This window comes from Mesocricetus auratus, unplaced genomic scaffold (genome assembly GCF_017639785.1).
Source record: "Mesocricetus auratus isolate SY011 unplaced genomic scaffold, BCM_Maur_2.0 Super-Scaffold_100007, whole genome shotgun sequence".
Classification (NCBI taxonomy): Eukaryota; Metazoa; Chordata; class Mammalia; order Rodentia; family Cricetidae; genus Mesocricetus; species Mesocricetus auratus.
Window position 1 is genome coordinate 1,764,913 of NW_024429191.1, and position 25,355 is coordinate 1,790,267.

Sequence of the window (25,355 nt, forward strand, 5' to 3'; positions counted from 1 at the left end):
TCTCGACTCTCCGTCTTTCTCCTTCCCAGAGTCCTCCTGGACTCCTAGTCCCACCTATCTAGATTCCTATTGGCCAGCAGTGCTTTATTGACACGGTGGGTCCCTCGGAGGGTGAGGGGCAGACAGAGACTTACAGACGAACTTGAGTGGAAGAAGTTTTATGGGGAAGGGAAGGGAGTGGGGGAAGGGAAAGATGCTGGGTCCTCCTGGCAGGTGGGGGGGGCGGGTCCAGCCGGTCTCTTCCCCGGAATGAGCAGGATGGTGAGTGTTGACAACTCAAACCCTACCCCCTACTAGTTACTGGGGGGGGGAAGCAGGGGGAGATACACAGAGTCGAGAGTCTGTCGAATCAGGATCTCGATTTATTCCAACAGGCAGGAACTTATATAGGGCTGAGGTAGGGGATGGCATTCTTAGGATAGGGTAATGTGACATGAGGAGTTTAGGGCCAATAATATTCCACCAAGCAGGCAGGGGGCAACCTTACATCAGGTCTGTCTGAGTCACCCCCACGTGGAGGTTACAGATCAGAGACAGGTCGTCAAACTCTAGCCAGGCTCAGGAGGTTACACTGGGCCTCCAATCTGAGCCCTAAACTCAAGTCAGGCTCAGGAGCTTACACTGGGCCTTGCATCCGAGCCTTTCTTAGGCCCAACAGAAAGAGGGGGGGAGAGAGAAGAAAAAGAAAGACAGATCTGTCTGCCTCAGAGAGGTGGTAGAAAGAGAAAGAGCAGGTGGGTGGAGTCTTAAAGACTGCGTGCAGACTACGTAGGGATGTAGCAGCCATAGGACCCTGGGCTGGCCAGGGTACTGCCTAAGTGCATCCTGCCAGGTGACGGGGCAGGCCAGAATAATGTCTGAACCCTAACAGTCACCATGATGATTGTGTGATTGCAGTGTGATAAATGCTGTGACAGAAAAGGACCAGGGTGTTGGGAGCAGGGAGAAGTTCCTGGAGGAGTCTGGGTGGATAGCACGCATTATATTAGTATACTGTTGCATGCTGTTGGAGCTGCAGAAGCTGGCTCTGCAACTGTCTTTGCCTCACCCTTCAGACCCAAGAATGTGTGTCTAAGAGTGTCCTGCAAGACCCCCTGTGTGGAGATGGGCTGGTTCCCACCCCACTCCCAGCACTGCGAGCGTAGGAATGAGAATAGTTAACCAGCCCATGGGAGAAAAGGGGAACCGAAGTAAATACATGTCCTTGAACTCAGCGGCATGACATTTTTAAAAAAACCTGTATTGGAGACTAAGCTGACTGGAAGTCTCACTCGAGGAGAAGAGCTGCCTGGGACCCTCCTTGTCAACTAGGACTGTCAGTCAATGCCAGCCGACTGCTTTGGTTCCCAGGGCTTCTCCAGTGGCTTTCTGCTGCCACGTCTGATCCCATGCTCTCCTGTCTTCCTGCTGTTTGCTGTCTTGCTCTATAATTCCTGCTTGCTATATACTTAGTAAACTCACTCAAAACCAAAAGCATAGCTGTCTCAGCGCATTCTCTGTGCAGGACAGGTGAGTGATGGTGCCTTCCCAAAAGGAACAAACAGCACCATCAGGGATGTGGAGGTTGGAGAGGGGCTCATCTGTCATCAAGAGAAGTGACAAAACCCCAGGATTTCAGCCAAGTCTGACATAGGTTGTGAGCTCTTACCTCTGCTTTATTGCAGAGCAAGTATCAAGCTGTTCTCCTGATGATTTCACTGCCCCACACCAGATCCCAGAGACAGGACCCCTCGGGTTGTTCCTCACTGATGTCCCTGGGCACAGGCTCTGCCTAATTTCCCGTTTTCAGTGGAGCCAAAGGATGCATCGTGTTCTATTCCACGCTGGAACATGGAACATGTCATGAACACTCAGCAAGTCTCTCTTCTCTCTTCCCTCCTCCCTAGAAGGCTGAGTAAATGTAATACACTAGAAAGTAGTAGAAAAATGAGATGCTCTTCTAATCTTACCTCAAGACTTCTCTTCCCACCAAATGCCTGTGTCATCTGGAATGGAAATTTCCATTCTTTCTTATCCATGCAGAAAGGCAGACAGAGCCTAGGGTTCAAAGCAGATACCCAGCTGTGCAAGTCAGAAAAAAACAGAGCAGCTGAGTCTGTGTCTTACTCTCTCTGGTAGGGCAGAGCTGTGCGTGTGTGCACACACTTGAGTGTGTGTTTGTATATGTCTGAGGGCAGAGCTGTGTGTGTGTGTGTGTGTGTGTGTGTGTGTGTGTGTGTGTGTGTGTGTGTAGGCGTAAGGTTGGCATCAGGTGTTGACTCTCACATTCCACCTTGTTTTATTTCAAGGTTCTGCATTCATTTCTTTAGTACGTGCCACATGTGCAGGTCAGAGGATCACTCTCAGAAATGAATCATCTTCTTCCACCATGATCCCCAGGATGGAATTCAAGTTGTCAGGCTTGGTGGCAGGCCCCCTTACCCTCTGAGCCACCTCACTAGCCTGTCACATTATTTTTTAAGGCAGAGTCTCTCACTGAGCTGGCTGGATTGGCTGGCTAGCGAGCAAGAGACCCTCTTCTTGTCTCCACCCACCCGAGGACTGGGATTACAGGTGAGCATCATTCCCTCTGCTGAGGTAGCAATCTCTTTGCCAACTGAACCAGCTTCCCAGACCCTCTGGGCTGTGTCTGAAGGCCTGTGCCCACTGGAGGCTCTGTTCTTGGGTCACTTCTAGGCACTTGTCATGTCCTGACTGGGTTAGCCTGTATATCCTTGAATAAATATTTCTTGGCTTCCAGCTCCAACTCCATTTTATCTTCCTGTTGTGCCAGATGGATCTTTGGTCTTTGTGATCTGCAAGCATAACCAGTGCTCATGAACTCTCAAGCTGCTTCCTGCTTCTGGATTTCTTGAAAACAGCACTCCTGTACTAAGATGTCAAGCCACAGATCTGAGCATCAGTCTTTTTTGGATTTCTCTTTCTCCTCTGTAGCTGTCACCAAGTGCTGTGTAACAAATTAACCTGACATATGTTTTGAGATAGGATGTCACAAGTCCTCAAATTCAATATGTAGCTAGCCAAGAATGGCTTCGAACCCCTGATCCTTCTGCCTCCACCACCCAAATGCTGGGATTATAGACATATAAAACTGTAATGTGAGTTTTCTTGGCCCAGCAAGGTCCCACTACCCTTCTCTGCCCCCAAAGAAGCACAGGGATGCTATATTAATTATGAAATTGTTGGTCGTTGGCTAGGGTCTCTTACTGGCTAGCTCTGTCTTAATTATTAACCTATTTCTATCAATCCATGTATTTCCAGGAGTTCTTGGTGTATGGGAGAATGCCGGACTGCAACTCCTTTGCCTGCTACATGCATCTCTGCAGAGAAGAGAGCGAATTTCCTGTTTGTTCCTGCTTACATCCTGATTCTACCCAGCTACAGACCTCTAGACCTCTATGGTTAGCTAGTGTCAGTTTATGCCCAGCTACCATCACTTCATAGGATCACATGACCACTCCTCTCTGCCTATACTTCTCAGAATTCTCCTTGTCTCCTAGGCCTACCTATTATCCTGCCTGGCCAATCAGTGTTTTATTCATCAACCAATAAGACAAACATATACACAGAAAAAGCTCTGTTCGTAGCACTAGGGATTGAACCCAGGTTTTCATACAGGCTAGGCAAGCATTTTACCAACTGAGCTATGCTCCCAGCCCAATATTTTGAAATTATTAATGAATACTGTGTTAAATTATGAATACTGTGTGAGGTGGAACCTTTGGAGGATCCCATGGTGGAACAAACGGTGGGTGAGAAACAGAGAGAGACCTGCAGACATAGCTTGTATGGAAAGTCTATTGGGGGAAGAGAATAGAGTAAGGGAATGTAAAGGAGATGGGGAGAGAGAGAAAGAAGAGACAGAAATACAGACACAGAAAGAGACAGGAAATTGCCTCCTCCGAGAAATGGCAGAGAGAGTAGAAGTGGGAGGAGTTTGCCTCTTAAAGGAACCTTCAAATCTGCTTACAGAGCCATGCACAGAGGTCCCCAAGGGACAAGGACAGGTTTGCCTGGATTACAACAATTAAAGCTTTCATTTTTGTTCAAAGTTTTAGAAGACCTGGATCTACCTTCTGTAGGCAAGGCTTCCCCACCCAGAAAGACACTGTAGTCATGTGGGTAATTTTGCAATTCCTATCCTAGGCCCTGGGTCTTCCTCCTGCATAACATCTCACACAGAATCTTGAGGTAGGGGCTGGGCATAACCAAAAACTCCACTCTTCTGAGTGAAGATAGGTAAAGAAGATGAGGAGGATTATCCAGGGTTCTCAGGCTCATGTCTGGTGTCAGACATATGCATGACTGACCTCCAACTCTCTGAGCTGAATAACAGAAACCACTTCTTCTCTAAGCATCAGTTTTCTCATCTGCAAAACAGGGAGTGTAGGGGGAAGGGCCAGCTAAAGAAACACACTCTGAGCAAAGCCAAAGAAAACACACTTTGGTCCTGAAACCAGAGCCAAAGAAATGCACCCTGACCCTGAAACCAGTGCCAAAGAAACACACTTTGTCCCTGGAATCAGAGTCAGTGAAAGAAATGCACCCTGGCCCTAAAATTAGAGCCAAAAGGCTAAAAAGGACCAGTGAAATAAGCACACTTTGGCCATGAAACCAGAACCAAATCTGACCCTAAACCTGTGCAGAAAACTGACCAATCCCTGAGAAGGAGATCTAGCCAGTCTGAGCTCAGGAATTGAAATCTGACCAATCCCCACCCTGGAAATACCATTGAAAAAACTCCACCCCTAAGAAGCCCTATATAAACCCTGTGCCTATTCAGTTTGCTGCTGTCCTCTTCCACCCTGGCAGAGGCAGCCACTCTCCTGGATTCTTAACCTCCCAATATCTCTTGAATGAGGTTTGGGTGAGACCTTCCTTCGCTGAGACAGAGCAGAGGAGAGAAGTAGAACTTTTCACTGGAGCCAGAGCAGAACTGTAACACTTTGCAAAGCATAGTAGTTACACGCCTGGGAACAAGCCTAACTGTAACAACTTTGGGTGCAGAGCTGTTACACTGGGAAGCCTTTCCCTGGAGCTGCTATGCTTACTGTGACCTGTGATAGTCCTTGGCTCCTGAGTGTCAGAACCTTTCCATCTGAGCTGTAACACTCAGCATTCTTTGGCTCCTGAGTGCCAGAATCCCTTTCCATCCAAGCTGCCCATAATGCTTACAGCGAGGATAAAGATTATCATCAAACACAGTGGGTTGGCAAGATAGTCCCATTGATAAAAGTGCTTGCCCCCTATTGTGATGACCTGAGCTCTATCCCCGGGACATAAGTGGTGGAAGAGAACCACAAGTTATCTCTGACTACCATATACCTACTGTGGCACATGTGTGCCCCAAACACTAAGTAAATATAATTTTAAAACTTTTATTTGTGTTTTTATTGTTTTAAAGTTTTAAAAAGACATCAAGCCAGAGCTTGCAAGGAGCAAGGGTGAGAGTTGTGGAGAGATCAAGTCCTGAACTTTTATTTACAGAGGGGAAACTAGGGCCGATATCAGGAAAGCTACATCAATCACACTGCAAATGAGTGGATGAAACAGGATTAGAAGCTGGGACAGAAAGAATCAAGATTTGGCTCCTGGTTCAGCAGGACAGGTGTGGTTAAGAAGTATTCATCTTGGGCCCGGAGGGATGGCTCAGCAGTTAAGAGCATTGGCTGCTCTTACAGAGGAGTGGGGTTCAATTCACAGCACCCATGTGGCAGCTCACAACCATCTGTAACCCTAGTTGCAAGGGATCCAACACCCTCTCCTGGCCTCCAAGGGCACAAGATATACATGTGGTATACAGACAGATATACATGCAGGTAAAATAGCCAAATACATATAATAAAAATATATACATCTTTTTAAAAAAGGAAGAAAGATGATACAGTAGGGGAAGGAGGAGAAGATCTGGTGTGTGGTGACTCAGGTGCCTGTAATTTGAGCCACTAGTTCAAGGCTACAGAGCAGTGGAAATCTTGTTTTTACAAAGGAAGGGAGGGAGAAAGGGAGGGAGGAAGGAAGGGAAAGAGGAAGGGAAGGGAAGAAAGAAAGAGAAAGAAGGGAAGAAAGGAAGGAAGGAAGGAAGGAAGGAAGGAAGAAAGAAAGAAAGAAAGAAAGAAAGAAAGAAAGAAAGAAAGAAGGAAAGAAAGAAAGAAAAGAATGAAGGCAGGCAGGCAGGCAGGCTGCTACAGAGATGGCTCAACAGAAAAAGGCCCTAGCCCATCAAACCCGAGAACTGGAACTCAATCCCCAGAACCCACCCACAGAGTGGAAGGAGAGAACGGACTCCAGTAAGTTGTTCTTTGACCTCCATGTGTGCCCTGTGGCACCTGCATACACTGTCTTCTCATCACCATTCACAATTATATATATAATTTTTTAAAGGAAGAGAAAAAAGGATCCAAGAATCAGCCAGTAGGTAGGGATGCTCTTTCCCCTGTCTATCATCAAAGTCATGAGAAAACAATCAAATTGAGCTTATTGGGTAGAGAATTTTCTATCCCTTCCTTTTGGATTTTGGGGGGAAAGTGTCTGTTCTCTGTGAGTTAATATTTCCGGCTTCTGAGCATACGGGACACAGCAGCAGCCTTTTCCATGTCTGGTCTGCTAATGCAGTCATTCTTGCCATTCTGCTTGGATTTTGTATTATCCACTCAGGTGTTCCTGGGAGAGGTTCACCGAGGTCGAGCTGTAGTCATCGGTACAGTCATTTCCCATTCTGTACAGGTCCCTGGAAGTGACCCCCCAACACTAAGTAACCACATCAGCCCAGGGCGACAGACAACCCCACCCTCTGGATAGGTCGTCAGCCACAGCTCTGGGAATCTGCCCCAGCTGCTCTGGGGAGGCCACAATGTGCTTCTTCTATGTCTGTGTCCCTAGTGTCCTCCGAGACCTGGGATCACACTTAGTGCCCAAATGCACAGAATCTTTTCAGTGAATTTGTTGGACCCTGGCCCTTGTGAGAGATCATAAGTGACATTTTACCTTAGAGCAGTGTCTTAACACTGCTACCCTTTAATACAGTCCCTCATGTTGTGGTGACCCCAACCATAAAATTATTTTCCTCACTGTTGTGTAACTGTAATTTTGCTACTGTTATGAATCATAATGTAAATGTCTTTGTTCTCTGATGGTCTTAGGTGACCCTTGGGAAAGGGTCATAAAACGCCCTCAAAGGAGTCTCGACCCATAGGTTGAGAACCACTGCAATAGAGGACCCCATACTGTAAATGCTGTAGATAGGAGTCAGCCAGCGCCTGCTGCCCATCCTATGGAGCTTTCCTTGTGTTCAGTGTGGAAAGATGTTGTCAAATGTAAAACGGCATGCCACAAGTGCCTAATAAATGTCATTTCTCTACATTCTTGGCTGCTCATATGCATTCCTTATAAGGAACTGGGGACAAAAGCATCATCAAGCCTCAAACTCTTTTGCTGTATCTTAGATACTGAATGTTTCCTAAAGCTCATGTTGAAGGCTTGGTCCCCAGGGTGTCGCTGTTAGAGGTGGAAAGAGCTTTAGGAGGTGGAGCCTAACGAAAGGTTCTTAGGGACAAAGACTGTACTTGCAAAGGGATACGTGCTCCTGCCCCCTTCTTCCTCTCTTTGATTCCCTGCTCGTGGTATAAGCAGTATTCTTCCACAACTCACTGTAGCCATGATGTGTGGCCTTCTCAGGGTACCACTTGCCAGGGACCCAAAGCAATGGGGTACTTAAATCATCGCCTGGAAGCTACAGAACTATGAGCCCAAATGAACCTTTTATGATCCCATTCACCGTCTCGGGTGTTTTGGTATAGTCCCTGGAAGCTGACTGATATACCTGTTAGCCAGAACCACTAAGGTTCATGGTCCTCTTCAACGTTCCCAGAGAGGGTGAGGCATCACCCACCAGCAGTCTTCCCGTTCTAGGTTCAGGACTGTGTTGTTGTTACATTCAATAGCTAAGAGTGGAGGAGGATTCTTGATGGGACAAGATTGTCATCGAATAGAATTAACACATCCCAGAGAAGTGAGGGTGTCGTTTTGGAGGTTTGATAGTGTGCAGGATTCTGGGGATTTAATTATAAAGAAAACAAGCATAGTTCCAGCCTCTTGGGGCTCAAAGTCCTCCCTTCATATTTTAAAATTCAAGTATAGTTATGTACAATTCACTGAAAATTTAAAATGACCGTGTCTGTCTGTCTGTCTGTCTCTCCTCTCTCTCTGTCTCTCTGTCTCTCTCTCTGTCTCTCTCTCTGTCTCTCTCTCTGTCTGTCTGTCTGTCTCTCTCTCTCTCTCTCTCTGTGTGTGTGTGTGTGTAGGGGGTGCAAACACATGCCACAAAACTTGTGCAGAGGTCACAGGACAACTTGCAGAAGCTGCTTTCCTCTTTCCGTCATGTGGGTCCTAGGAACTGAAATTGGGTTGTCAGGCTTGATGGCAAGTGTCTGTCTCCAGTGAGCCACCAGCTCAGTTAGTTTTACTACAGTGTTCTCTAGGGTTTGACAGACATGGATAGCAGTTGTACACTCTCCTCCTCAGACACAGAGCACTGAATCACCCCCTTCCATCTCCTCTTTCTCACCCTCCTGACCATTTTTAATCCACCTCTCCTGTTCAATGTGCCAGTGAGACTGATAAAAAGGCCTTTTTTTGCATTCTCAAAACTGTGGGTTGTGAAACTCACTTGTCTTTGATGGCCCACTTTACCTTCCCCACTCCACATTAGGTTTTGCAGTCTACAAGCTCACACTTAGTCCAGTGCCACCAAGACGTTTCCTGATGTGTGAACATGCCTACAGCAACACTCTGTGTTATGCACGGGCCATTTTAAAATATGTGATGCTTTGAATCAGTCACACATAGCTCAGGCTATCCTTAAACTCATGAACCAGGGGCTTGGGATGTCGCTGGTAGAATGCTTGCCTAGCATGCAGGAAGCCCTGGGCTCAAACTTCAGCACAAACTGCAGTAGCATAGGCCTGTAAGCTCAACATTTAGGACAGCCACAGAGGAGAATCACAAGTTCACTGGCCACATAGCCAGTTTGAGGCCAGCCTGGGGTCGTGGAACCTTGTCTCAAAACAAAAACACATAGAGCTGAAATGGTCTTATGTTCACCTTCCTGCCTCGACCTCTCAAGTGCCAGGTCGCAGGCTTGATTGGGCCATTTTGATGTTATCTTGGGAACAAGGAAAGAAAGACAGCTGATGCTGGCTCAGCTGATTCAGCTCTAGAAAAGCAGACTGTGTTGTTCCAGAATGACAGATACTTGCCGTTTCTTTCAACCCCAAGCCTTTGGGTTGTCAAAGTATTAAAAAAAAAAAAAAAAGAAGAAGAAGAAGGAAGGAAGAGAAAGAAGGAAGGAAGGAAGGAAACAGGCCTTATTTGTATTTTCATTTTGATTATGTGCATCTGTTTGTGTGCGTGGGTTCCGATGGAGGGCAGAGGAGTCAGATCTCCTTGAGCTAGAATTACAGGCGGTTGTGACATGGGTACTGGGAACTCGGACCCTTTGGAAGGGCTTAGCAGTCTCTTCAGCCCCTAAATGCATTCTCTTTGTTGATTGCTTTTTATTTGGCTCAAAGGGCCTCCACCCACCTGGAGAAGGAGGACTTAGCACAAAGACCATCTCCCGCGCTTTATGACACCAGCGCTGAGTCACAGAGGCCCCGTGGCTCCTGGCTCCTGAGATGCCCTGGCCCTTTGGGCGGAGTTTTGCCCGAGTGGGGCTGATGGGGAAAGATGGAATTTCTTGGAACCACTCAGACAGCCAGTTACTGTGTCCCCAAGAAAGACTGTGGTTTGCAGGTGCTGCCTCCTGCTGGGCAGAGCCCTGTGGTACAGGAGTGCTACCAACCCTATCATCTGCCGGGGTACCGCTACCTGAATGCATGGAGACCCAGCATCTTTTACAAGATCGCCACCACCCAGACATGCCCAGAGGAATGCCAAGGTGTCCGGCGTCCACCCACCATCCTGCCCTCGCTCCGCTCCGCGCTCTTCTGTCGCTACACCCCACGCGATTGGGACCGCTCCAATGACCTGCATATCAGGGGCTCAGAGACCTCAAGGCTCTGGGCCAGCAGGCTGACCGGCGACTCCCTACGGATCATGCAGGATAAGGACCAGCTGACACGCCAGATGCAGGAAGGGACCTCTCGGAACCTGAGCCAGAGGCTGGCCGACATCGGCTTCTGGAAGTCGGAGCTGTGCTATGAGCTGGACAGGCTTCTGTCGGAGAACAGCGGCATGGACACCATTAAGAGGCGTTTAGAGTGTGCAGCCCAGGAGGTGAACTGTCCCCTGCAGGTGAGTAGGGGAAAGAGACACTGCTGCCTCTGTTGTCACTGAGTCAAGGTGCAGATGAGTTGAATTGCATTGTCTTTTATGATCTGATTTTTAAGGTGAAAATGATTGGAGCCTGGAGAGATAGATGGCTCAGGGGTAAGAACATAGGTTATTCTTGCAGAGGACATGTAGGTTCAGTTCCTAGCACCCACATGGTAGCAACTCACAGGAGCCTATAACTGTAGTTCCAGGGGATCAGACACCCTCTTCTGGCCTCCCTAGGCACTGCGTGCTTGTAGCACACAGACTGGAAGCAGCAAAATATGGGAGCTTTTCCAAATGGATGAACTTCTCTTCTCCTTAGGGGTGTCTGTGGGTGTTCCCTAGTGGAGCAGACCATTAGAATGAATATAGACACAGAGGAATTTATTGGATTGGCTTACACAGTTCATGCTGGGGACTTAAGCAAGGGCCACCTGAAGGGGCTGAGAGCCCTGTAGCTTCCCAGTGCAATCGGGTAGATATCTTAGCATCCCCGATCTGGCAATGGATGCCTGGAGGGGCCCTGGAGAGTTGCAGGCCTCCAGTCCATGTTGGAAGGCTGAAGAAGCGGAGTTCTGAGGCCTGCAAAGGACAGCAGCAACAGCAGCTACAAAGACATAGATGGGCTTACCAACAAGGAATGAAGGCAGATAGGCAAAAGCTGCCGTGCTTTCTTCCCAACCCTCTTCATATGTGGGCTTTCTGCCAGGTGCTGCCCACCTTGGGGGAGGGTCCCCCTTCAGTTAATAGTCTCACATGCCTTGCCAGAGCCTCTCAGTTGATGGCAGAGCCACATGGCAAGCAGCATCAATCTTCACATTAGGGGCCCCATGTGCACACATTCTGTGGTCATTAGCACATTTACGATAACACCTCCTAACTGACACCATAACTGTCTTTAATGCTGTGTATATGTGTGTACATGTGAATGTTTTGTTGTGTGTACTACACTCGGAGACCAGAGGTCTCCGTCAGACATCAGGTCCCTTCTTCAATTGCTCTCCCTTCCCCCAGGCTTATTTTTTGAGCGGGTGGCTCACCTGCTGGCCTCTGTGGATCTTCATCTTTGCCTGCACAGCTTTGGGTAGCATGTGCTACTATGTCTGACTGAATTCTGATCAGAAGCTGTGTCCTCTGGCTTGCACAGTAACCTCACGACTACCTTGTCTCCTCAGCCTCTACTGCTTGGTTTTCTGTGTCTCCTGGGATTAGGCTCTACCAGGACAGAGAACCTCTGCCTTCTCTTTGATGTGTTCAGAAGTGGTACCTACCTGCTGCTTTCCCAGGTGTCTGTCTGTGTCCTCAGCAACCTATATCTGTACCAGTGACTGCTATCTAGCCAATGCTTTGAACACACTCCCAGGCTAAGATTGAGTGTGGTACTCAGCACTCATGCGAGTGTGTGTGTGTGTGTGTGTGTGTGTGTGTGTGTGTGTGTGTGTTGGTGATTGAACTCAGGGTTTCGTATGTGCTGGTCAAGTATAGCTACCACTGAACTGTGGTCTCTTGTCTTTGCTACTTATTATTCTATTGCTGTGAAGAAATACCATGATCAAGGCAACTCTTATAAAAGGAAGCAGTTATTTGGGGTTTGCTTACAGTTTGAGGGTGAGTCTATGATTATCATGGTGGGAAGCAGACAAGCTTAGCCCTGGGACAGTAGCTGAGAGCTTTACATCCTGATTTGTAGGCAGTAGGCAGAGTGTGACACTGGACCTGGTGTGGACTTTTGAAACCTCAAAGCCCACCCCAGTGACACACGTCCTCCAACAAGGACACACTTCCTAACCCTAAACCATCATTCCAGTCCTCTTATAAACCACGTCCCTCATGCCTCCTACCCAAGTCTCAGCACATAGTAGAAATACAGATCACACAGATCACACACACACACACACACACACACACACACACACACGCAAATCTAGTATATAACAGAGAATATCTATTTGTCTGAGTCTCGCTTATTGCACTTAGCATGATTTCCAGTCCCATTCACCTTCCTACAAATGCTATAATTTTATTTTTCTGTAGGCTGCATAAAATTCCACTGTGAAATATACCACGTTTTCTTTATCTAGACTAGTTCTATTTCTTAGCTGTTGTGAATAATGCAGTTGTAAACATGGAGATGTGGGTAGCTCTGTGGGGCGCTAACTTAAAGTCCTTCAAATACATACTAAGTGTGGTATAGCTGGATCACATGTTAGTTCCATTTTCAGGTTTTGTTTTTTGTTGTTGTTGTTGGTGGTGGTGGTGGTGGTGGTGGTGTGTGTAGGAGTCAATGAACACTTTTGAATAAGTGAATATGTATCCTCATGTGAACATTCCTGACCTTCCTTGGCCTCTGAGACTACCAGTCCTGCAAAGGTCAGGGTGACTTTGGGCTACGTATAATAGATGCTCAGTAGCTGTGGTCGAGCAACAGTTTGTGTTTCTGTCATGATTAGGACTTCAGAGACAAATGTAGACCCAATGCTCTGCCAGGGACAAGGCTCTTCTCTCTCTACTCTGCCACCCACGGCATGTGGCTCTTGGTCCTAATGCTAAAAGGAGGGATCATATTTTGAGTGACAAGCTCCTGCATGCAGGGGGCATTTGATATTCTCATTCGAGGAGGGTAGGACAAAGGACAAACTGTCAACTGTGTCTCACACTAGCAAGGAATAGCCATATTTCCAGAATCCCATGCCTTCCTTTTTAGCCTATTTGCGGGAACTCACAGAGGCCTCCTGGCTGCAGAGGAGTCTGGGTAATGTTTTTCTCTAGACCCTGGGAGAGTTTGGAAGGGATTAAGTGGCTGTTGGATAGGAAAGCAGAGTAGTGGTCAGGAACTATGTCTGCCTCCTACTGTAGGAAGTAGTCCTGGGCTCACTGGAGCATTTAGGGGGATGCTGCCCCTGACAGCTGTGTCTGCACCAGTGTTGGGACATTAACAGAAAAGGTCATGGCATAGGTTATGCCACTCTGGAACTCCAAAATCCATTTGGGGAGGGTTCCACTGACTGCCCCCATTGCAGTTGGTAAGGGATATCTGCTGTTCTTTATTCCCCTCTCCTCATTCTCTCAGCTTGTCTGGAAGCCAGCTCTGCCTGCACACAGGTGAGTCAGGAACCAGGCACACCCAATTCTACCTGCTTCTCCCTGTCTCCTGAGCTACCACAGTCCAGGCTGTGTCTCAACAGCAGAAATGATCTCCTCCCAGACTCCTCACCCTCAGCAGCTAAATATCAAACTAGATTGCACCCTTCTCCCACTGGCTCCTAGATGGCTTCCTTAAATTTATGGGGTGTTATCTTAGTGAGTGAGTGAGTGAGGAGTGAATGAGTGAGTGAGTGAGTGAGTGAGTGAGTGAGTGAGTGAGTTAGGATTTCTATTGCTGTGAAGAGACACCATGACCATGGAAACTCTTATAAAGGAAAACATTTAATTGGGCTGGCTTACAGTTCAGAATCTTAGTTCATTATCATCATGACAAGAAGCATGGCGGCATGCAGGCAGACATGGTGCTGGAGAAGGAACTGAGAGTTCCACATCTTGATTTGCAGGCTGCAGGAAAAGATCTGTCAGTCACTGAGCCTGGGCTTAAGCATCTGACCTCAAAGTTCGCCCCTACAGTGACACACTTTCTCCAACAAGGCCACACCTCCTAATAGTGTGTGAGTGTATATGGGCCATTCCCATTCAAACCACCACATTCATTCCCTGGCCCCCAAAGGCTTGTAGTCACATCATAATGCAAAAATGTATTCAGTCCAACTTCAAAAGTCCCCACCCACAGTCTATAACAGTTTCAACCCTGCTGAAAAGTCCACAGTTCAATGTCTCTTCTGAGACTCATGGCAATCTCTTAACTGTAATCCCTTATGAAATTAAAATTGAAAATCAAATCACATACTTTCAACATACAATGGCACAGGATATATATTACTGTTCCAAATAGGAGGAAAGGGAGCACAGCAAGAAAGTCCAAAAAACCAGCTGGGTAAATTGTAAACTCTGCATATCTATGTCTGATGTCAAAATCCTCTTCAGATCTCCAACTCCTTTCAGTGTTGTTGACTGCAGCACACTTCTCTCTCTTGGGCTGGTTACCCTTGCTGTTAGCAGCCCTCCTCAGCAGGCATCCCGCGGCTCTGGCATCTCCGATATTTTGGGGTTCCCCAAGGCAATCCATGCTTCACCTTTGCAGCTTCATGCAATGACTTCTTTAGGGGTCCATGCAAGAACACCACTGACACATGCTTGGCCTCAGCAGCTTCCCTTAGATGAAGAGGAATATTCTGTAACCCCCAAGTTCTGCTCCTTGCTGGGGCTGGAACATGGCCCCCTTGTTCAAGTACATCTTCACCAGCTTTCTGTTTGCCATCACTGCCTAAGCTTGGCCATCCTGGAACTCACTCTGTAGACCAGGCTGGCCTTGAACTCAGAGATCTTCATATCTCTGTCTTCTGGGTATAGGGATTAAAGTTGTGTATGACATGCCTGGACCTAAACTTTTCTTTAATTCCTTTTCACAAGTTGGAAGCTTTGCTGGGTGGGATCTTGCCCTAAGGTCACCACTCCCTTTATTCCATTTAACATAAAGATTTTTCTTAATCTGCTTATCTCCTTGAACTCAGGGTTTAGCTCCATTCCACTTTTCTCCTCAACTGGCACATCTTTTTGTTATTTTTTACTTGCTCGGTTTTCTCCTTTTCGTTGTAGATATGCATAAGAGTGAACCCTAATAACCACGACAGAATCAATACTAGGCTCTTTTGAGATTTCCTCTGCCAAAGCAATTAATCTGAAGCTCTTCAATTTAGCCTCAGATAGACCATCTAGACAAAGGGTGAAAGCAGTCATATTCTCCACCAAAGTATCACAAGAACAGTCTCTAGCCTACACACTAACATTCTTCTCCTCTGAAACCCCTCGAGCCAGCCCCTCACAGCTCAAATCACCCTTAGCACCAGTCTTTCATACTCCTACTAATGTGGCCCATTAAGCAGTGCTTAAAGCATTCCACTGCCTTTCTACTCCAAAGTCCCAAGCTCCATATCCCTTCAAACAAAAACATGGTGAGGCCTCTCATAGCAATACCCCAGTCCCTGGTACCAACTTCTGTCTTAGGGTTTCTATTGCTGTGAAGAGACACTATGACAGCAGCAACTCTTATAAAGGAAAACATTTAATTGGGCTGGCTTACAGTTCAGAGGCTTAGTCCATTGTCATCATGACAAGAAGCATGGCGGCATACAGGCAGACATGGTGCTGGAGAAGGAGCTGAGAGTTCCACATCTTGATTTGCAGGAGACAGGAAAAAAATTATCAGTTACTGAGCCTGGGCTTGAGCATCTGACCTCAAAGCCCACCCCCACTGTGACACACTTCCTCCAACAAGGCCATATCTCCTAATTGTGCCACTTCCTGTGGGCCAAGTATTCAAACACATCCCTATTCTAACTACCACAGGTGCTATTTCATGTAGCCTAGGCTAACCTCAAAATCACTATGTAGCCTAGGATGACCTTGAACACTTGATTTTCCTGTCTTCACCTCTCAAGCACTGAGATTATAGACATTCACCACCATACTGGGTTTATGCTGTACTTGGGAACTGTGAAGCAAGCATTATACCAATGGAACTATATCCCCAGACCCATTTTAACATCTTAACTACTGAATCCCCTTCCTCCAAAACTTGTATTAACATCTGGCCTTCCTCTCTCCATTCCAACCCAATTTTCTTGTTCCTCTGACCTCAGGGCCTTTGCACCTTCAGTAGCCTCTTCATCATTCCTATTCATCCATCCTTTTCATCTTTCGTGTCACTACCTGCCTTTTCCTCCCTTCCACACACTGGGTACTCCCCACCCACCAAGGTCACCTTACTTTCATTGCATCCCTTATCAAAATCTCTCTCTCCTCTCTCTCTCTCTCTCTCTCTCTCTCTCTCTCTCTCTCTCTCTCTCTCTCTCTCTCTGTATTCATGAATGTGCACCATGATATACATGTGGAGGTCAAAGCTTACAAGGGTTGCCTCTTTTACCACATGGTTCTTGGAGATTAAATCTAGTCATTAGCCTTGACAGTAAGTGCCTTTACCCACTGAACCATCTCGGATTTCTTTGTGAGTGTTATCTTTGCTCTATGGAGTGCAGACTGTGTTGTGGAAGGACTGTCAGTGTAGTCACTGTACTCTACTCCAGTACCTCAATCGAACAGAGCTCAGACAAGGACCTCCAAGCTCCTGGGCAGCAAGGCTATATCCCCCTCCTTTCTGTGCTCTTTGGTGCCTTTGCTTCTGGAACCCTCTCTTCTCTTCTTGTGCCTGTTGGCCTTTATTATATCACAGGCAGGCTGGTGGCTGATCACCATTGTTCCTCAGTCCCATAAGAACATCCATAAGCAAACAGTTCATCCTCCTACCTTCTCTTGCGCTCAGATCCCCAAGGTAGTTGGAAAGAATGTCAAGGACTGTGGCAATACTGTCTTGGTCTCACAGGGCCAAGTAAGACCAAGTGAGACCAAGTAAGGACTGTAGCTTGCCTTTTACTTGAACAGCACCAAAGAAAGATGAACACAGGTAGTTGCAGGGACTGTCTTAGTTACTGTTCCACTGTTCTGTAGAGACACCATGACCAAAGCAACTCTTATGAAACAAAGAATTTAATTGGGAGCTTGCTTACAGATTTATGGGGGTAGTCCATGATCTTCATGGTGGGAAGCAGACAGGCATGTTGCAAAAGTAGTAGCTGAGAGTTTTACATCCTGATCCACAGACAGCATCTGAGAGTGTCAGCCTGGTGTGGGCTTTTGAAACCCACCCCTACTGACTCTCCAACAAGGCCACAATTCCTAATCTTTCCTAAATAGTTCACCAACGGCGAGCAAGCACATATGTGAGCCTGTGGGTATGGGGGGCGTTCTCATTCAAGCCAACACAGGGCCCATTGACAAATTATATTCTCAAGCTGTGACACAATTCCTTGCAAGAGCAGCTGAGGGAAGGGTTTGTTTTGGCTCAGAGTTTGAGGGTGTAGTCCATCATGGTGGGGAGGGCATGGTGGCAGTAGGATGAGCAGCTGGTCACATGGCCTAGTATAGATTGTCATGTGATTATTACTGTCACTCTAATATATATTTATAATGAAAAGAAGCAAGAAAACGTAAAATTTGAGGAGAAAAGCATCAGAAAGTGGAATGGAGCTAAGGCCTGTATTCAGGGAGATAAACAGATTACGATATGGAATAAAGGGAGTGGTAACCTCAGGGCAAGATCCCACCCAGCTAAGTTTCCAACTTGTGAAAAGAAATTAAAGAGAAGTTTAGAGCTATGTGTGGTGGTGCACACCTTTAATCCCAGCACTGGGAAGGCAGAGGCTGGCAGATCTCTTGAGTTTGAGACCAGCCTGGTCTACAGATCAAATTTCAGGACAGCCAAGCTTGGGCAGTAAAGGAAACCATCAAAAACAGAAAGCTGGTGGAGATGTCATTCAATGAGGGGACCACGTTCCAGTCCCAGCAAGCAGCAGAACTTGGGAACTTCGGCCATGTGATTCTGGCTTTAAAGATAGAAGAAAGAGATTGTGGGATTTATTTCCACAACTAAGAAAAGCCTCGGAGGCCAGCATGTGTCAGAGGTATGCCCAAATGAAGGCCTAGAGAAGCCATTGCATGAAGCTGTGAAGGTAAAGCCTGAATTGCCTTGGAGACCCCAAGATGCTGGAAATGCCAGAGGTGCTGAGGAGAGGAAGTGGAACCAGCCCAACACAAAGAAGTGTTGCAGCCAACAAAGCTGAATGGAGTTTGAGATCTGAAGAGCACTTTGACATCAGACATGGAGATGCAGGGTTTAGAGTTTGCCCAGCTGGTTTTTGGTCTTGCTTTGTTCCAGTGTTTCCTCTCTATGATCCCTTCCCTATGTTTTGGAATAGTAATGTATATCCTGTGCCATTCTATGTTGAAGGTATGTGATCTGTGTTTTGATTTTGATTTTACAAGTTATAGTTAAGAGATTGTGTGAATCTCAGTAGAGACTTTGAACTTTAGACTTTTAAATAAGGTTGGGACTGTTACAGACTATGGGGACTTATGAAGTTGGACTGAATGCATTTTTGCATTATGATGTGGCTACAGACTATTGGAGGTCAGGGGGTGGGATGTGGTGGTTTGAAAGAAAATGCCCCCCAAAAGGAGGGTCACTATTAGGAGGTGTGGCCTTGTTGGAGTAGCCCTGGCCTTGTTGGAGGAAGTGTGTCATTGTGGAGGTGGACTTTATGGTCTCATATATGTTCAAGATACTGCCCAGTGTCTGAGTTCACTTCCTGTTGCTTGTGAAAAGTGTAGAACTCTCAGCTACCTCTCCAGCACTATGTCTGCCTGCATGCCACCATACTCCCAGCCACCATGCTCCCTGCCATGATGATAGTGGACTAAACCTTTGAAACTGTAAGCTGCCATTTCAATTAAGTGTATTCCTTTATAAGAGTTGCTGTGGTCATCATGTCTCTTTGTAGCAATAGAAACCCTAACTAAGACACTCTTGGTGACCTACCTCCTCCCCCTAGATCTCACATCTGACCTGATGAGGTCCATGTCCTCCTGAGCTAATCACCTCTGGAATTACTTTCATGGGCACATCCAGAGGTGATGTCCTGTATCTATTGTCTATCTATCTATCTACCATCAACCATCTATCATCTACCTACTATCTATCATCTATCTATTATCTTCCTGTCATCTGTCTATCTATGATACCACACCTAATTTTTAGGTGTTCCTTAACCCTATTAAGGTGAGTTCAAGGTGAACTATCAGAAGTTCCCTCCCAATTATACTGCTTCCAGGGACATATCCTTGTCCTGATTTGAACACATGGACTTGCAGTGGCCCTGGCACACAAGAACAGTGAGGAGGCCCCATGCACAGCCAGGTACCTCATAGAACAGAGCAGATGAGGCATAGGTTCTAACTCACCTACACTTAGGTTCTACTCAGGCCTCCACAGGACACTTTTCCTTTGTTCCAATAGGTGGCCCTGGAATGTCTGTACAATCGGGAGAAAAGGATTGGAATTGACCTGGTCCATGACAGTGTGGAGAAAAACCTTATCCGGGTAAGGTGCCAGCTGGGAGTGGGTGGGGGACATCTGGGAGAGGGTAGGGGGACATCTGGGAGAGGGTGGGGGGACATCTGGGAGAGGGTGGGGGCACAGCTGGGAGAGGGTGGGGCACAGCTGGGAGAGGGTGGGGAGACAGCTGGGGGGCAGCTGGCTGATCAGAAGGCTCTGAGAGGCCTGTCTGGAGCAAAAATCATGTGTGATGCCCATGAGGTTAGGGCTCAGAGAACGCTAGTGGGACACTGATGTCCTCACTTAGGAATGGGAAGAAGTAGAAATAGAATGGGATTATTTAATCTCAGTCTTATTATTTTCAAAATGGCCATATGAATGGCAGGCACCATGATGATAAGAGTAAAGGCCCATGCATATTTAATTTTGCTCATTTATGCAGGATCTCATGTATCCCAGGCTATCCTGAAATTCACTAAGTAGCTGAGGATGACCTTGAACCCTGATCCTCCTGCTTCTACCTTCTGAGTGTAGGGATTATAGACATGCGCCATCACATCCAGTTTATACAGTACTGGAATCCAACTGAAAGCTTCATGTATGCTAGGCAAACCCTACTCCTGATCCTAAAGATTGTGTTTATTCAGCACATACTATACACTGTATGTGTGTACCACTTGTGGTGAACCGTTTAACTTAATGATAAAATAATCTGTGAGCACACTACACATAGTTGGGCACTAAATTTTATTTTAATTTTTAAGTACATGAAAAGAAAAGAAGCCAGGTACAGTGTCACATGCCTGTAGTACCAGCTACTCAGGGGGGCTGAGGCTGGGGATCACTAAACCAATACCTGTATGGGCTATAAAATGGGTTCAAGGCTAGTCTGGGCAAATCAGTGAGCTCTTGTTTCAAAATAAGAACAGGGCATGAGATAGCTCAATGGTAGAATTGCCTACCTAGCTCATGAGAAAGGGGAGTGGAAGAAAGAGAGAGAAGAGGGAGGATAGGGGGAATGGAGGGGGAGAAAGGAAAGAAGGACAGGGAATGAAGAAAGAGATGGGGAAGAAGGGGCAAGGAAGGGGAAGGGGGAGGGGGAAAGAGATGAAGGCAGGTGGGAAGAGAGGAAAGCAGAAGAGAAGGAAAAATAAAAAGGAAACCTAGGCATGGTGGCTCATGCTTACAACCTCAGCTCTTGGGAGGCTGAGGCAGGAGGATCTTGAATTCAAAACCTCTGGCATCTACTCTTAGCTTCAGTGGTTCAAGGATCCCCACTCTGGTATTTCCTGACATAGGTGTCCTGCATGAGGGCTCTGACCCGTGAATTTCCAACCATGCCAGCTCTTTCTGACTGTTTTTTTTTTTTTTCATTTTAGGAAGTGGATTTACTAAAATGTTGCCAAGATCAGATGAGAAAACTAGCCAAACGAATTGATTTCCAGATTCGGTAAGGAAGCCTTTCCCCTTTGGGATTGCTTGTGGGTTCCCCAGGTTTCTGGAAGACAGCCAGATGGATCCATTTGTCCCTGAGTAGCTCTTGGGTTTCATGGTGTGCTGTTAGGTGTTTAACACCAGCTCTGTGGGGTGGTAAGGGTGGGGGTGTGTGTCTTGATTTGTCAATGCTCCTGTCAATGGACTGGTCCATCAGGGATGCTCCTCCGCTCTCCAGAGATAGCTTGTCCTCTGCTGTTGCTGGCCCTGACAGAAAGCATCAGCCTCCCAACACCCAGCTTAGGCTATGGCTTTCCCAGGCCAGGTCTGAACTTGGGAAGAGCAGCACGTGGTGACATTAGGCAATAAGGCAAGGGACTGGGACATCTCCAGAAGGGTGGACACTTGAGCAGGGAGTCTTCAAAAGGCACCAGCTTTTGTTCTTAAATCATGATGATGTAAACAGGTTTCATGCCAAGCCAGGGGCTCCTCAGGTAATTAAAGGGAGATCTGTGCTCTGCCTGGCTTGGGGCCTCTAGCTAAGCCCCTGGGCCCCTTGGCTCCCATGAGACAGCTTCTCCCCACGGCGCTGGAGCTTGGCGATTACCCTTCCTTGTCCCGGGGCACGCCGTTCTGCTGGTTTTTCTTCTTTGCTGGCTCTTGTCACAGAGGGCACAGCTGGGGCTGCCTTTTTTAATATGGCTCGCAGGGTGGCCTGTAATGTGGGAATGCTCAGACCTAGCTTGCTGGGAGGCTCTACGGCTGACCAGACCTGCTCAGGCGGCCACAGGTGAGGGCTTGTGGTTTTCTGGGCCAGAACTGAGATTTGCTTCCAGGGCATGGGCACCCCAAAAGGATATGAAAGGTTCCCCTTGGCTGGGGAGGAAGCAAGCTTGGGCCCTTACTGGTGGGCTTGACAGCAGGGTGAGGGTATGCCAAAAATGGAAAACAGAGGCCTCCCCCTCCTCCTCCGACCTCATCAGCAACAGGCAGTGGCGCCGGCTACACCCTGAGGTTCCGCTGACCCTGACACTCTGACCTTCTGGCTTTTGTTACACCCCGTTTATCAGCTAAGATAGAGCCCTACTTGGTTATCCTGGCTCAATGCAGAATGCCAGGGTGGGTCCTGGTGCGGTGTCCTGACTGACAGGATTTCCTGTGTATCTTTGATGCTGAGCACCCACTATTGGGAACTTCCATTCTCTTCCTTAAGTCATTAGAGGACCACGTGCCCCAACAGCAACCATATCTACAGGGGAGGGGGAGAGAAGAGAAGGGGAGGGGGAAGGAGAGGAGGGAACCCAGGAGAGAGGAGACACATAAGGTTCTAGATGGAGAAACCAGAAGAGGCAATGATTGAGAGAGAGAGACACGGGGAGGGGGAAGAAAGGGATGGAGGAGAGCGGAGAGGCTAAAGGGGAGCACTTCATCGTAGCTGGTCTCTGGATGAAGCCTTAAGTGAAGTCGTTGCCTTACCAAGACATGTGTTCTGACCCTGCCTGTACCTTCTCCCAACAGAGAACACAGGGAGAGAGGTTCAGGCTCAGAGGTAGCAATTAGTGCCTATTTGGTATATTTAGCTCTGAAACAACCTTCTATTAATAGCCAAGACTTTTTAAAGACCAGAGTCTGAATTCCCCTTTGAGAATGCATTCATTCTTATTTTAGATGTCATTTGAAAAGATGAAAGATAGTAAATAAAGGAGCGGGTACTTGGTATCTGATGAGGATTGTGAAGGTGGTTGCCAGCAGCTTGGACCCTGGAAACTGTGGCCTTGGCCAATTGTCTTAGCTCGGATTCCAGCAGTCCAGGCTCACGTCCCTGTCCCACCCCTTGTCCTCGTCACCTGATCCTGTCTCTGACTCCACCCAGCCTCCCCTCCACCCACACCCTTGCTCTACCCAAACCCTGACTCTGAGCTGGTCCTTGGTCCCCCCAAACCTGGTTATTTCTACCTTTTCTGATTTTGTGTTAGCTTGAAATTGTAAATCACCTCTGTGACTTTGTAATAACTATTCCTACTTGATATGAGGAGAGCACCTAGCTCAGACACAGAAGGCCTCCAAGTCTATTATCTCTACCTGCTCTAATGATTCCCTCCACCGTATTACCTCCTGTCCTTTTAAAGCCCCCTTACCATGTTCATCATGTTTCGTTTTGCTGTATCTAGCTATATAAATTTGAGCTACTTGAAGGCGGTGAGTAGCTTTCTCTGCTCTTTAACCCTTGTGTTCAGAACTGCCTTCTGTTTCACAGTCACGTGTTTGTGAGGGAAGTGACTCCATCCAGACTTTGTCTAAAGATGGTTTGATATCTTCTACATCTGCCCCGCCATCTGTTCTTATAAATACAGGGATTTTTAAGACTTATTTTTATTTTGTGTATATGAGTGTTTATCTGAGTGTACATACGTGCACCGGGTGTGTGCCTGGTGTCTGCAGCGGGCAGAAGAAGGCATCAGATCCCATGGAACTGGAGCTACGGGTCACTGTGAGTTACCATGCGGGTGCTGGGACCTGAACTCACATTCTTGGGTGGGTGTTTTTTACTGCCAAAAGAAAGCCATGCCAGAAAGCTCTAGATTCTTTGTGACTGGTCAGTGGGTGCAACTGAGATGCCGTGTCACTCAGAGCCTGAGGTAACGACTGCTGGCCTTTTATAGTAAGTGCTTGGCCCATCCTATTTCTTTCCAATTTGTAGTGTGTGTGTGTATGTGTGTGTGTGTGTGAGCATGCATACACTTGCATGTCACTTAGACATCAGAGGACAACTTTCAGGAAGCGGTTCTCTACTTCCATTGTGACTTCAAGGTCAAACTCATGCTTGAGTGGCAAGCTCCTCTACCTCCTGAGCCAACTTGTTGGCCTGGCACATCTCTGTTTTACAGACAACAGGTGTGTTTGTCCTAGAGCGATCCCTAATGACACCAGGTGTGAGGTGTTGACACCAAGTGGAAATAGAGCTGAGCAGCCTTTGGGTGTGTACAGAGCACTGTCCTGGGAGTCCGAGGTCTGGACTTGCAGCCTGGACTTTGTCTCCACCTGGTGTGTGATATGGCCATGGGTGGAGGATACTGGGTGACCACACATTGCTTCTCCCTACAGTGATAACCGAGATGCTCAGCATGCCCTCGAGCGGGACATCGAGGACAAGAGCTCGGCCGAGAGTATTGACGAGAGGTGCTTTAATCTAAGGAACACATCTGACTGCATCAGCTTCTTCCACGGCATGGAGAAGTTTGACGGAACGTAAGTGCCCAGCTCTCTCTCTCCTTGTCTTTGGCCAGGTCCAATGGGAGTCAAGGGCAAGGGGTATAAAGGGTGTTGTGTGCCAGTCAAGTGGCGTTTGCATGGGATCCTCCGTTGCAAGAGCAAGAGTCAAGCAGAGGCTACAGGGGAAGGTTCTGGCAGTAAGAGGGAGGCAGGGAGTGGGCGCTAGCTACTGGTCTGTGTCCCTGCAGCTTTGGTGCTGCAGCCATGGCCGTGTGGCCTTGTGAGAAAGACACTGGGCACAAGTCCACATTGCCATCTCTCCATCCTTTTTCCACCCTTCTCAAGATCCAAATCATTGGCTTAGCTGGGAGTCCCAGGGCCACTGCCACAGTGCTAGGGCATGCTGGGAATACTTTCACTGGCAGTTAGACCAAAGCATAAAACACAATGGCTGTCACCAATAGGAGCAGGAATTCCATTCAGTAGTGCTACAGACCAGCCACAGCCTGTGTTCGGGTCCTGAGACAGGGAAGGGGCATCACCAGATGAATTTCACACAAGTAGCTGGCCCAGAATAGCTCCAGCTGTCTTTATTTATACATCAAAAACAAGCAAGTTTTTCCATATTAACAAACACGTTTTTCCCATCTTCCAATGTTAACCTCCAGCACAAACAAATGTGTCAAGTATGTTTTTTCTCAACTTTTACATCAACTCATCTTTACTCAAAACAACACTTATCATTTTCCTAACTTGACCAAATACTGAACCAGGTACATCCTTTCTTTACAAAACTAAAGGGGATCAAGAACAATAATCTCGTTCAAAACATATTTACAGAAATAGGAGTGATCTGATCATCTCAACACTGAACTAGAAGAGCTTCCAAGGTCTGAAGTGACAGCTGGAATCCCCAGACAAGAAACCTGAGAAGCATCAGCTCCCAAAGAATTTAGGGGAGAATATTAGAGAAAAATGGGGTTTCCAGGAATGATCACATCTGTCCCATGCATAATTGACAAAATGACAATAAAACCACCAAGAGGATCATCAATATTACAAGAGAAAACAGAGTGTGCAGGTCACACGGTCCCAACAATATTCTGTGCTGCCCCAAAGTCCTCTGGTCCTTGCTGAGTGAGACTGTCTCTGTCGGCTTTCACCTCACCTAGAGACCCATTAGAAAAGCAATGATATATTGGCCTGATACTAGGCTGAACAGCTCCCAGCACAGTAGTGTCCACCAGCACTGGGATTTTTGGGAGAGAGTAGGTTTTGGAGGGCTGTAAATAAGTCTCAGAACTTACCTAGCAGGTATGAAGCCCAACTTAGTTCT

General features: G+C 47.3%; 1 protein-coding gene across 1 annotated transcript in view; it reads left to right on the top strand.

Moving 5' to 3' along the window:
* Positions 1 to 9,684: 9,684 nt before the first annotated feature.
* Positions 9,685 to 25,355, top strand: part of Tekt5 (tektin 5) — a 38,026-nt gene continuing 22,355 nt past the window's right edge. Inside the window, exons 1-4 of the mRNA XM_005084560.4 lie at positions 9,685 to 10,293; positions 19,334 to 19,417; positions 20,752 to 20,822; positions 23,912 to 24,055. Of these exons, the coding sequence (XP_005084617.1) occupies positions 9,727 to 10,293; positions 19,334 to 19,417; positions 20,752 to 20,822; positions 23,912 to 24,055 (866 nt within the window). The 5' untranslated portion in view covers positions 9,685 to 9,726. The remainder of the gene's footprint in view (positions 10,294 to 19,333; positions 19,418 to 20,751; positions 20,823 to 23,911; positions 24,056 to 25,355) is intronic.